At 44.1% G+C, this 12,040-nt stretch overlaps 2 protein-coding genes across 3 annotated transcripts in view; one reads left to right on the forward strand and one right to left on the reverse strand.

Annotated features, from left to right (window-relative positions):
- Window positions 1-6,310, reverse strand: part of RBPJL (recombination signal binding protein for immunoglobulin kappa J region like) — a 66,672-nt gene extending 60,362 nt beyond the window's left edge. Inside the window, exon 1 of the mRNA XM_084853981.1 lies at window positions 6,199-6,310. Within this exon, the coding sequence (XP_084710107.1) occupies window positions 6,199-6,265 (67 nt within the window). The 5' untranslated portion in view covers window positions 6,266-6,310. The remainder of the gene's footprint in view (window positions 1-6,198) is intronic.
- MATN4 (matrilin 4) overlaps window positions 1-12,040 on the forward strand; it is a 56,211-nt gene that overhangs the window by 12,366 nt on the left and 31,805 nt on the right. The gene's annotated exons all lie outside the window — the stretch shown is intronic.

Consider the following 12,040-nt stretch of genomic DNA (forward strand, 5'->3'; position numbering starts at 1 on the left):
AAATTAGCGTGAACCCCCCCCCCCCTAAAAGTGATAAACTGGTCCAGAAGTCCGCACAATCTGCATGACTGGGGGAAAGTCAGCTCTCTGTGGAATGCACAGGTTGAATTCACAGAAATCTAAACTCATTTGAATACATTGCAGAATTCTCCAACATCCTTAGGCAGAATAGTGTGTGTACATTTTGCCTCGTATTTTGGGTTCTACAAGACCTAGAAACTTGCTCTTCTTTAAAAAATGAACACTGGGAATCTGGGGAAACTGCTCCCTTACCCCCTCTGCATATGCCCATGCATGCCCTCATTCTGAATTATCTTTGTTTGCCCTCAGTGTTATCACCACACAAATCTGATTGTCTATGGCTCTGTGATGACATCACTGTTGCTATGAGGAAGATGGCACATTTGTAACAGACACATGACACTAAAGCAGCCTCGGTTGAACAGCAGTGAACGAGCATGAAAAAAGATAAATGTTGGAGTATCTTTTGGGAATATTTCATGGTCCTCTTAAGCCCCCCCTTTTTTGCATCAAAAATGTCTGCCCATAAAAATTCAGCATAGCACTAGCTCAGATGCCTCAGTGGTATAGTGTACCATTTTTAATCCTTCAGTATGGGAACATATTTGGACTAAGTTAAAACAGACTTGGTCAAAATCAGAAGCCAGTTCCTGCTCTGCAAAACATAAGAGGTAAAACGATCTCTCTGTTTAATAAAGGGCTTTTTGTTCAGTGCTCTCGCTCATCACTGATTCTGACTGCAGGGAGGCTGGGTTGGGAGTCTGACGCCGGGTTCCCACGTGGGAAACAATTTGTCACTGTGTCAGAGGCAAAGACAGGTTCATGTTTCAAACGTTTGCAGTAGTTTGCCTGGCTGGGAGTGGGGTGTTGTGCAAAGGGATATGGAAAAATAATCACCAGCCTGGTGGGAAGCATTTTGCACAGAGCATTGGCTAAGCTATTCGTTGTTCCCCACTGTGGCATCCTTAGAGGCAGAGAGGTAAAACAGTCACCAGCCGTCCTCCCAGCGCTATGACACAGGGGTGTTGTCTCTCTCTTTGTTTATACAACATCTCAAGCTGTGCACCCAGCACAGCTCCTTGGTAGTTTTTCCGGAAAAAGAAATTGCATCCTTCTTTTTACTGAACAGAATAGAGTTTCAAGTTGTATGCCACTATTGCACATGAGGCACAACAGAGACTGGGGCACAACTGCCTTGGCTCTAGAAGAGACTACCTGTGTAGGAGCTAATATGCCTGATGCATTCAGAACTGCTCAGAATTCTGCTAGTATTCTGCATTGTGTCCTGGGTTGAGTGTATCAGTGCAGTACTCACTGAGCCCTTTTCAAAGTCAGGGTTCACACATTTGAACATATGAGCAGTCGCCCTGCTCCGACATCATGTGCCCCATTTGTGTCCCCCCCCCCCATTTCCTCATAGTGATTCAGACATTTTCAAAGCCTTCGTTTATACAGCTGTATGTGTGAAGGGTTCCACACAGTTGGGGTTCCTGATCATGTACAAGTAGGGACGGGTGGGGATTCACTGGGTTTGCATTCCAATGTGAACTTATCAAATTTGCATTTCCCAAACCGAAGCATGAACCGGAATGCAGTTTGCCATCAAAATCCACACAGTTCCAAAGATCATGCTGCAGTTTGCTATATGTATGGAAAAACACATACAGTTGAAATGGTACCCACAAAAAATGTGGATATTTTTAAAAATGTGTACAAAAATTCACATAAAAATGATATATTTTATGGGGAAATGGCTTGAAAAAAGTGTGCGCAGTTGAAAAAATGTGCATTTTAAAATATGCATGAAAATACATACACATTTTCATGCAAACAAAAACATTTTTTTTTAAACCTGAATTGGAATTGGGACAGAATGAACTAAGCATTGGAAAAATGATGAACTGAATGAAATCAAGCTTGACAGATTCGCCTCTCCTTCTGTAGAAGCCTTCATGTGTTCAGCTGGACATATGAAGATTCCCCTTTGTCGGTATCTACATCAACATGCAGTCATTGGAGGTCTGAGGCCGCATTCACACATCCAGTTGATGTGTGAGGTCTAACTTCTGAAAATAACTATTGTGATTGCTTCCCTACAAGCTCAGCTTCACACTAGGAACATGTGAAGACACATGCTACTCAGACCACTGTTGGCAGCTCTTCAGGGGCACAGTAAATGTGCGTTGAGTTGTGAGCTGGTGGATACATGGTGAAGCTATCAGATGGCCATTTGTTACGAGGTTAGCTCAGAATAGCTATGCTCAACCTACATTCTCATATAATCGTTCCACTCTAATCTCCACTAGTCATGCCACATCTGGAGTACAGCATCCAGTCCTGGGTGTCACATCATTTTAAGAATGAGGCAGAGAAATTAGATGGCATCAAGATGAGGGCAACCAGGATGGTGAAGGGGCTGGAGTAGTTAGAAGAGCTGGATATGTTTAGCTTGGAAAATAGAAGTTTAAGGGGAGATATGAAAGTAGTTTTCAAATATTTGAAGAACAGTCACACAGAAGATGGAATAGAGTTGTTCTCTGTTGCTTCAGAGGACAGGACTAGAAATTTCAGGGAAGCAGATTTTGGTTAAACACAGGAGAAACTTCCTAATGCTAAAAGCTGTTTGACAGTGGAACACGTCTTCAGTAGATGGGAGGCTCTGCTTTGCTGGAGATATTCAAGCAGAGGCTGGATGGCTATTTGCCAGGGATGTTGTAGTTGCAGTCTACATGGTAGATCCTGCACTTCGCAGGGGCTGGACTAGATGACCTTCAAAGTCACATCTAATTCTAACATTCTATGATTCATTGTGCCAGTCTGGCTGGGTGAGTCAAAGGGCCAGTGCAGATAGCCAAACTGGTTTGGTGAATGTGTGGCTTATGTGGATCCAGGATGTTGCAGCACCAGCATCAGGGTAAGTGTGTATATAGTGGTGTGGGTTTTCTGGAAAAATTTCCTATGCAAATTTGTTTGCACAGGGTATTTACATTAGAAAATGTTCTGATGCCCCAGAGAGTGATCTAGTTTGGCATGCTTATTTTACTTATATTTCATAAAAAACAAAGCTAAAAAAAAGTACCCTATGTATTTTTTTTTGTCCTAAGACACAAGTATTTGACCTGAAATATTTGAGAGGAGGAAAATGAAAGCACATTTAATGTGATTTAAGTGTTATGTAAAAAATGTTATTGGAATACTTGTAAAAATAAAATATAAGAACATGTACTTCCCTTACATAGTTTAAATTTAAGAAAAAACCAGAAGTACTGAAAACTGTTGACACAATAATAAATTTTAGCAGCCCAAAGAACTGTGCATGATATGCTGACAGCCACTCACCTACAACTTTGAAACAGCCAAGATTTCCGAATATTGTATTTGCAATTGACATCCATTCATTGTTACTAATGAACTTATGAAATGGAAAATTTTCCATGGAACAATGAAACACTGGGAAAATATTCCATGGGAAGTCTTCCCTTCATCACTCTGTATAGATCTCAGGAGGCTAACAGCACTTCTGATCACCTTTGCATTATAGCTCTGAACTTGAGCTGAGTGTAAATTGTTTGGGGTGGTGGCACGTTGCACCAGCACCACTTTTGTCTGGTCATTTGTGCATCAGAATTATGCCAGACACTCTCCAGTTCAGGCCTCTGGAGAAGCCTAGCTGAACTCAGCAGGGTCAGCTATGGAGCTGAAGTTACCAGGGAGCCAGATTTCCCATAAGAATTGCTGCAGTTTCTTGCACTATATTTAGTCCTGTCCTCAGTACTATCTGGAGCACAGCCCTGGCTTCACACCTTGCATTCCAACAGCACTGGGTAACTCTTTGTTGTGCCTTCTGTCACTTCAGGCAAGGGGATTCATTATAAATTGAGAGGACCTTGGGTACTGACTCCTCAAGAGATGGACCGGGGCTCCCTACCCCTGCCACTGGTATTGTATGCAGAGTATGGCTTTGCCCAAGTGGAGGATAAGGTTATCAGTGGTTACTAGTCATGATGGCAATATATCACTTCCAGTATCAGAGGCAGTATAGCTCTGAATGCAAGTTGCTGAGGAACATGAGTGGGAGGGTACTGTTCAACTGATGTCCTGCTTGTGGGCTTCCCATTAGGCATCTAGCTGGCCATTGTGGAAACAGAATGCTTCACTAGGTAGGTCTTTAGTCTGATTCAGCATACTGAATTAATTCCTAACTGCAGTTCGGCAGGCTTTCTCAAGCTGTAACCCAAATTTACCTTCCTGTTGCCCCTTGTTTTATCCTCCACAGATGTGATGAAACATTCCGTGGGGTGCCATGTTATATACTGAGGAAATGATCAAAGTGCCTCTGCTCCTTCCCTTAATCTCTAGCCTAAACATACCCCCTGCCCCTTCATTCTTTCATCATATGATCTGCCTTGTGGTTTGCTTTGGAAATGTTTCTAGTCTGTCAGCATCCTCTGTGAAGGGCTATGCTCCAAACTGAATACCATACTCCATCTAGGACATACTATTCTATGATTCTATGATTCTATGATTTGTAATTGTGAAGGGATCCTCATTGTGCCTGTTTTCGATGTGCGTCATGTAGAAATACTACACAAGAGTAAGCAATGTATATGTTGAGATGCAAAAGTGAGGCTGACCACACTGCTTCTCTCCCTCGAGGTTGCATGGATTCTAGTTAGGGGTAAGAGTGAGGTATAGCTTTCTGCGTAAGGTGATTAAGGAGTCTGAGATTGAAGGCAGTGTGATGTCAAGCACAGAGTGCTGGACTTGCATCAGGGACACCTGGGTTCAGTGCTGTCTCCAGGTTCTTGAGGGCCCTTGGGCAAGATACCGTCCATGGGCCCCAGCCCTCTGTGAGTCTGCCTTCTCGCCGCCAATGTCACCAGCTGCTATGGCTCCTCTTCCTCACCGTTGTGACCACTTGCTTGCTTGACAGTGAGAGAGCCAGCGAGCAAGTAGGCAGTGGCATCTACTGCTTCGCCTTCTCACCACCACCATTGTTCGGACGAGAGCAAAAGGCAGGTGAACAAGCAGGTTGCAGTGGTGAGGAGGAGGAGCAGGTCCAGGGGGCACCTGCCAGTGGACTTCTGTGGGGTGTGAGCCTTTGGTAGGTGTCCAGCCATGTCAGCCTTTGACACAGGCATTGCCTGGGTTCAAACCACACTGAGGGCCAAACTAAATGTTTTTACCACACATAGTGTAGCTATGCGTGAGTTTTAGCTACTGCTGTGTACACATGCACAGCCCCAATTCAGATCAAGACCATGGTGTTCTGGGGTGTGTGTGTGTGTGTGTGTGTGTGTGTAAGCCTCCCCCACCTATTTTCCTCCACCCAAATTCCACCCTCGTTGCATGTGGGAGGGTAAAAAAAGAGAAGAGTCTCCACTGACGTCAATAGAAGTGTTTTCTCCCCCCCCCCCCTCGCACCCATGGGAAGCAGGTAGAATTTCAGGGAAAAATGGGGGAGGAGGTTTAATCCCCCTTCCAAGAACACCATGGTTGTGATCCAGATTGGGGCCATGTGAGTCTCTGTGGGAGTATGAAGCTGACTAGGTAATCTGGTTCTGGAGTCAGTCTCTCAGCTTAGCCTACCGCAGAGGGTTGTGAGGAGGCAGAAGGCTGTGGGACTGTGTTTGCCATTCTAAGCTCCTTGGTGATAGGACAGGATAAAAACGTAATAAATAATGATATGGCTAATAGAAAGCTCTATTTTAAAAAAAATATGGTTGGAGCCAGCCTTGTTTTCCTGTCATCCATGACACTGATACAGCCATGGACATGGAAACATTTGGTTTGTGCAGCTTTCACACCCCACAGTCACGACTGCAGGGCAGTCCTTTGTCTGCTTCCCTATGAAGTGCTCTGAAATGTGTTCAGAGACCTTGCTGTATGCTATTATGTATGTCTCTGATGCAGACAATGAGTTCAAGTCTCTGGCTTGCCCGTGTGAGTCATGAATAGAATATTTAAAGCATTTCTATTAACCAGTAGCCAGGAAAGAAAAAAACGAATGACCGAGCAGGCCACGCTGAAACCCAAAGCAGCTTCTTTCCCTGAAAACTTGGCATTTGGCTGATAGTCCAGACATACAGCATGAAAAAAGGGAACAGGGCAAGACATTACTGGGCAGAGCCGTGAGGGTGAGAGCCAGAACTCCAGTCCGGTTTTGTGTTGGCTTACCTGGCTCCATTATGTGCTCAGGGATTTCTTCTCTCAGCGTGTGTTCATTCCAGGAACTGAAATACATCACCTGTGGCCTCCATTCACCCTCCACTTTGCCCCTTGGTTCTTTTTATGCACCTGTAGGAAGCTGCTGGTGGAGATAAGCATTTTGGCCGGTCGATTTCTGTGGTTTCCTCCCTTGTGCCTTTGCATAAGAAATCGTAGGCTGTCTTTCCGGTTAGCTGCTTATCTCCTGACTGGTTTCACTTGAACACAAATATCCTTATCCTGCCATATAGATTTATGAAGGTCTTTGCTTCGAACAATCTGTCAGGACCCCTTGGCTTTGGAGCAGAGCTTGGGTTTTTTATAATTAATCTCCAAGGTCTCTTGCTTGGATGCAAAGTTGACAGTGCTACTTAATATTTGCACACCCTTTTTCCAGCTGTTCCCTTGCTAATGGATTCCCACACACCTCCCACTACCATCAAACACTCAGTTGGAGTGATGGATAGAGATGGGGCAGGGCACAAAGCTGTGCCAATTCTGGGTTATTGTGGTTGGAGTGGGCGGGCAAGATGTCTTCAGTGGGCCTCCTCTTCCTCCCAGCAATTGCCTGGTCACTCCCTTTCTCTACTTCTGGGCCCAGTTCCTGCTGTTGCCAAGGATGAAAGGGTGAGTGAGACAGCAGGCAGCTGTAGTAGCAGCTCCTTGTTCCAGTTGTGCTGGCTATCTAGGCAAGACGGGGACAGCAGGCAAGCAAATAGCAATGGCAAGAGGAACAGCAGCAAAGCCAGTGGCCCCCCTGCTGAAGTATGGGGCCTTGGCAGGTGCCTGACGATGCCAACCCCGAAGCTGGTCCTGGCTCAAAGGGAAGAAAATATAGCTAGACTAGCAATTTTCAAACGATATGCCATAAGAAATATCTTAATTGCAGCAGGGATCCCCAGTGTGGTGTCCGTGGGCACCTCCAATGGCACCCACAAAACATCCCCCCCATTTTTTAAATAGATGTACATGGATTTTATGTATCCATAGCAATTAATACATATGGAATGCATATAGCTCTCTAGCAATTATACATAGGGTTCAACAAAAGCGGACCAAATAGCCAAATAAGTATCCATTTGAAGGTGGCATCTGTATGCTACCCATTCAAATATTGAAAGCATTGTAAGCTCCTCAGTCCATTGCGTTATAGGTGGTGAGTGTTTATCCTTCCAATGTTGTAATATCAGCCTTTAAGCTGTCGAAAGGGTGTGGAGAACCCATTTACACTGACCATTTGTTAATTTCCATGAAGCAGGTAAATAATCTGAAAGAGCATGTATATCAGTGAATATTAAACACTGTTCCAGGACAAAATTTATCTGTGTAATAACCTCCTCCTCAAAAGAAGCAACTACTAGACATTGCCAAAACATACGTTTAAAAGAAGCATTAGCTGTATTGCACTGCTAGCAATTAGCTGAATTAGACAATCCATTATTAAAGGGACGTTGCGGTGTCCAATATACATGAAACAAATGTTTTTTGCTGAATAAGATGCAGTCTAAGATCCATAGATGCAACAGGTAGATGCCAAAGCAGTGATCCACCAATTAGGCATTTTGTGGTGGTGCCAACAGCACTTTCTCAAATTCCCAAATGTGCCCACAGGTCCAAAAAAGTTGGGGATGCTTGAATTACAGGGTCCTTGGTGCCCTGAGTAGCCACTTACTGAAGGAGCAGTTTGCTGCAACTTTGCATGTTCATTCCAGAGAGTTTTCTCTTCGCATTAGGTGGCCAAAATATTTGAGCTTCAGCTTCAGTATCTGTCCTTCCAATGAGCACTCAGGGTTGATTTCCTTTAATATGGACTGGTTTGACCTCCTTGCAGTCCAGGGGACTCGTAAGAGTCTTCTCCAGCACCACAGTTCGAAAGCATTGCAGCAGAAGTGATTGGTCCTGAGAGGCAGCAGAATTACCTGCTCAAAGGAGGCAGCCCATAATGCCTCTGTATGAGTCACAGCTCTGTCCTTTCCTCCTTCCGTTTAGGAAGCACACCCACATTTGACACTTGTGTGGTAATATAGATTTGGCACCTCTGAGGGAGTGTAATCTTTACCTTTACATATTCTGAAAGCAAACCTTTCCAGCTTCACTTTTTCGAGAGCGGAAGTGTGTCTTCAGTTGTGATTTGGCTTTTGGATAGATATACCCTTCCTGACACATTCTAGTCCCTGAGCCGAGAGGCTGCTTTGAGTCCCCACTACATCATAATAGGTACACTTGATATTGCAATAAAAAGTATCACACAATTGCATGGGAGGGGAAGGTGCGGATGTGACTATGCATTAGCCTTAGCAATAGTCCTGGTGCCACCATGCCTGTAGTGATGCCTGTCGTCCTCCCCCCACCAAAATGCTGGGAAACTGGGTCTGAAAATCATCGGCAAAGGCACAACACTATGTCAGGGGCATTGTGGGAAATTAAAATGGCATCTCCTGGTGCTCATGATATCACTGCCGCTACTGCCCGTCACTGCCAGTAAACCCAGGGCCCACACCAGAGGACACTTTGCTAAGGACTCTTTCAGATCTTGGGCCACTCCTGTTTAGCAAATAAGAAAAGATGTTCAGTGGTTAGTGAGCTAATGTTGATGATTTATTTGAATCCCTCTGCTGATTAAACATGTTGGCAGCATCCCGATTAAAGCCTTCTGTTTTGGGTTTTGTTAAAGGAAAGATGGTACCTCACTAAAAAGCTACTAACTTTCCTATAACGTTTCTTGCAATGTCTGACGAGCGATGGCAAGAACCATTGTGTTTTGCTGCTAAGTATCTAAAGGCCTTTGCACTGTTTAAGTACTGTGCAAGTGACAGATAATAATAAATTCAATAATGCCTGTAATAATATATAGCATGGGTGCTTCTGAGTGTTCAAAACACTTTTCCTATATTTTTGCAGTAATCCTTAACTGCAGTCCTGTAAGGTTGGCTGGTATTGAGAGCTTCCTCTTCTGCTAAGTAAGTCACTCATCCGAAAGTTGGTTGTTTTTCTTTTTTTAATAGCAACCATTCCCCCAACCCCCTATTTTTTCTTCTTCGGAGTTTATTTTTTTTCTGAGCTGGGCTTTGAAATATCTGGAAAGAGACAAAACCAGGCTGTTTGCCAGCCTGCCATTGAGGTGAGGTTTGGACATCATAGACTTCAAGAAATGTTATGCATGGCACAGCTGCCCAAAACTATTTTTTGCAGTTATTGCTGCTTTTCCAAAAAAAAAGAAGAAAAAATAATTTAAGGAGTGGTAAAAACAAAACGTATTTTAGAGGGAGCAAATACTATGTGCAAAGCAAATGGCTTTTCTGTGTCAGTAGAAGTTGAGGTTTCTTTCAGCTGAGTCTTTGAAGGAATTGGGTGGTTGGAATGATGTGTGAATCCAAGATTAAACTAACCCACATGACTTGTGGCTTAGTCCTGTGGTTCATCACTCCATCCCTGGAGTACATGGGGTCAGGTTTATCAGTCCCGCTTCTGGTGCTATGCCACAGAAGGTGTGTGGTGCTGGAGACTGGATACAGTTCCTTTCAACATGCTAGTACAGAAGCTGCCTTGAGAGTCCTTTTGCACAAGGGACTCTTCAAACGTCTTTATTTAGCTCTAAGGCACTTACATCCAACAGATGCAAATGTGCTTTAATATGGCTTGCAATGGGAAGACATCCTTTCGTTGTTGTTGCAAGACTGGACTGCTGCACTTTACTCGGGGCTGCCTTTGAGTTTGGCCCAGAATCTGCAGTTAGTGCAAAATTCTGCTCCTAAGCTGCTGAGTGGGAAGGCCTACCGGGAACATATTATACCAGTTCTGAAGGAGTTGCACCGGCTGCCAATAAGTCACCGAGCCAGATTTAAGGTGCTTGTGCTCATATATTGAGCCCCACACAGCTTGGGACCTGAACACCTGATGGGGTGCTTTCTCCCTTATGCGCCTGCCTGGATATTAAGATGGAGTGGGGATGCCCTCTTGAGGGTGCTGCATTTGCCTGGAGTTCGTCATGCTCGTATCGAGGGCGTTCTCAGTACAAGCATGATTGTGGAACTCCCCGCTGCCTCATATACGATCAGCACCAAGTCTCACAAGCTTTAAGCGCCAACTAAAGACCTATTTGTTCACCCAGGCTTTCGACTGATTTGTTTTCCTGCCTTGTGTGAACTGTTACTTATCTGACTTACTGTTCTCCCCTGTTTGATTGTTTTCCAGTTGATTGTGAAGGTAAAGGGAACAAAGGATGAACATGATCCATTATAGTTACGTATAGTTTGGGTTCATCACACTTTGGAATGAAGATATTTTTAAGAAACAACCTCATGGAAAAGGTGACCTTTGAGGAAAGATTTGAACAAAGGAAGAAGAGACCACAAGTAGATGTTCTGGTAGGGAATTCCAGACATGAGGGGCAGCAAGGGAGAATGGGTGGAGCCATTTAAGAGTAGGAGACCTTGAGATCATGCTAGAGCAGCCTCCCCCAACCTGGTGCCCTCCGGATGTTTTGGACATCAACTTCCATCAGCCCTAGCCAGGATGGCTAATGCTTAGGAATGCTGGGAGTTGAAGCCCAAAACATCTGGAAGGAATCAGGCTGTGGAAGGCTGCCTGTTCCAGAATTTTACCGAGGGGGCAGAGAGGAAGAGGTTTTTTTTTAAAAAAAATGTTCAGCAGGGGTGGGGAACCTCTGGCCTGTGTGCCAAATGCCAACCCCTTCAGTCCAGATGTCTAGACTCTCCCAGGCCATGCCCCTCATTGATTCCATTCTGAATTGTTTATATTATATACTCCTTCCTGCTTGGTCCCCAACTACAGTGGAGGGGGAACCTTGCACAAGTTGGAAAAGAAGACTTCCTGGATGTCAATGTCTTTGTTCGGTATGCAACAGCCTAAAATCAGACCCATAATTCTGCTGTCCTTTGACTCTGGCAGTGGCCACTGCTGGTTTGCAGACCACGACAGGTTTTGACCAAGGTAATGTGGCTCTTGACAGGAGAAAGGTTCCCTACCCTGATTGTACAAGGTCAACCAACATGACTTAGTAAGCGATTGAATATGGGGAACAGAATGGGGGAATCAAAGAGAAACTTAAGGCTTTGTGCCAGCTTGACAGGGTGGATGGTGACATTGTCAGTGAATGTATAGAGAATAGTTGAGTGAGGTGAAAAATCTAATGTTTACACAGAGTAAAATGGAACTCATATAAAATCAAAATGGACAATGTAGTTTGAGAACTTCTTGAGTAGCGTGGTCCTATTCAGACTTAACCCCCTGGTTTCAAAGAGACTTGCTCCTTAGTAGGTGTGCTTAGGATTGTAGCCTAAGGCTGCAATCTTATAGACGCTTACCTGAAAGTAAGCCCCATTGAACATAGTGGGACTTACTCTTTACAGTGCAATCATATACATGCATCTTTAAAAGTAAGACCCATTGAGTGTCAATGGGGCTTACTCCCAGGTAAGTGGATATAGGATTGTAGCTTTAGTAAGTGTGTTTAGGACTGAAGCTTTGATCATGGAGCAACTGATAAATGGAGACCTAAGCATATTTCCTTAAAATAACTCGCAATGAAATCAGCAGGACTGATTTCTAAGAAAACACGGATAGGACTAGGTTATTTTAAGTACCTGCTTCACCACCGTCCTGGTAAATTTCAGTGGATATACCTAACAGGTAGAGTCAGATCATGAATGAAAATAACTTTGTCAGTTCTTCTTTTCTGTCTTCCAGATGTGTACAGACATACACATTTAGGGTCTGTATCACCTTTGACTTGCAAAAACCATTTTTATTTTATTTTATTTTAATTTATTTTGCAGAGGCAGTCTTCCAT

The sequence above is a fragment of the Heloderma suspectum genome, chromosome 4, assembly GCF_057233095.1.
Source record: "Heloderma suspectum isolate Gila_16-S chromosome 4, 16-S_ref, whole genome shotgun sequence".
NCBI lineage: Eukaryota > Metazoa > Chordata > Lepidosauria > Squamata > Helodermatidae > Heloderma > Heloderma suspectum.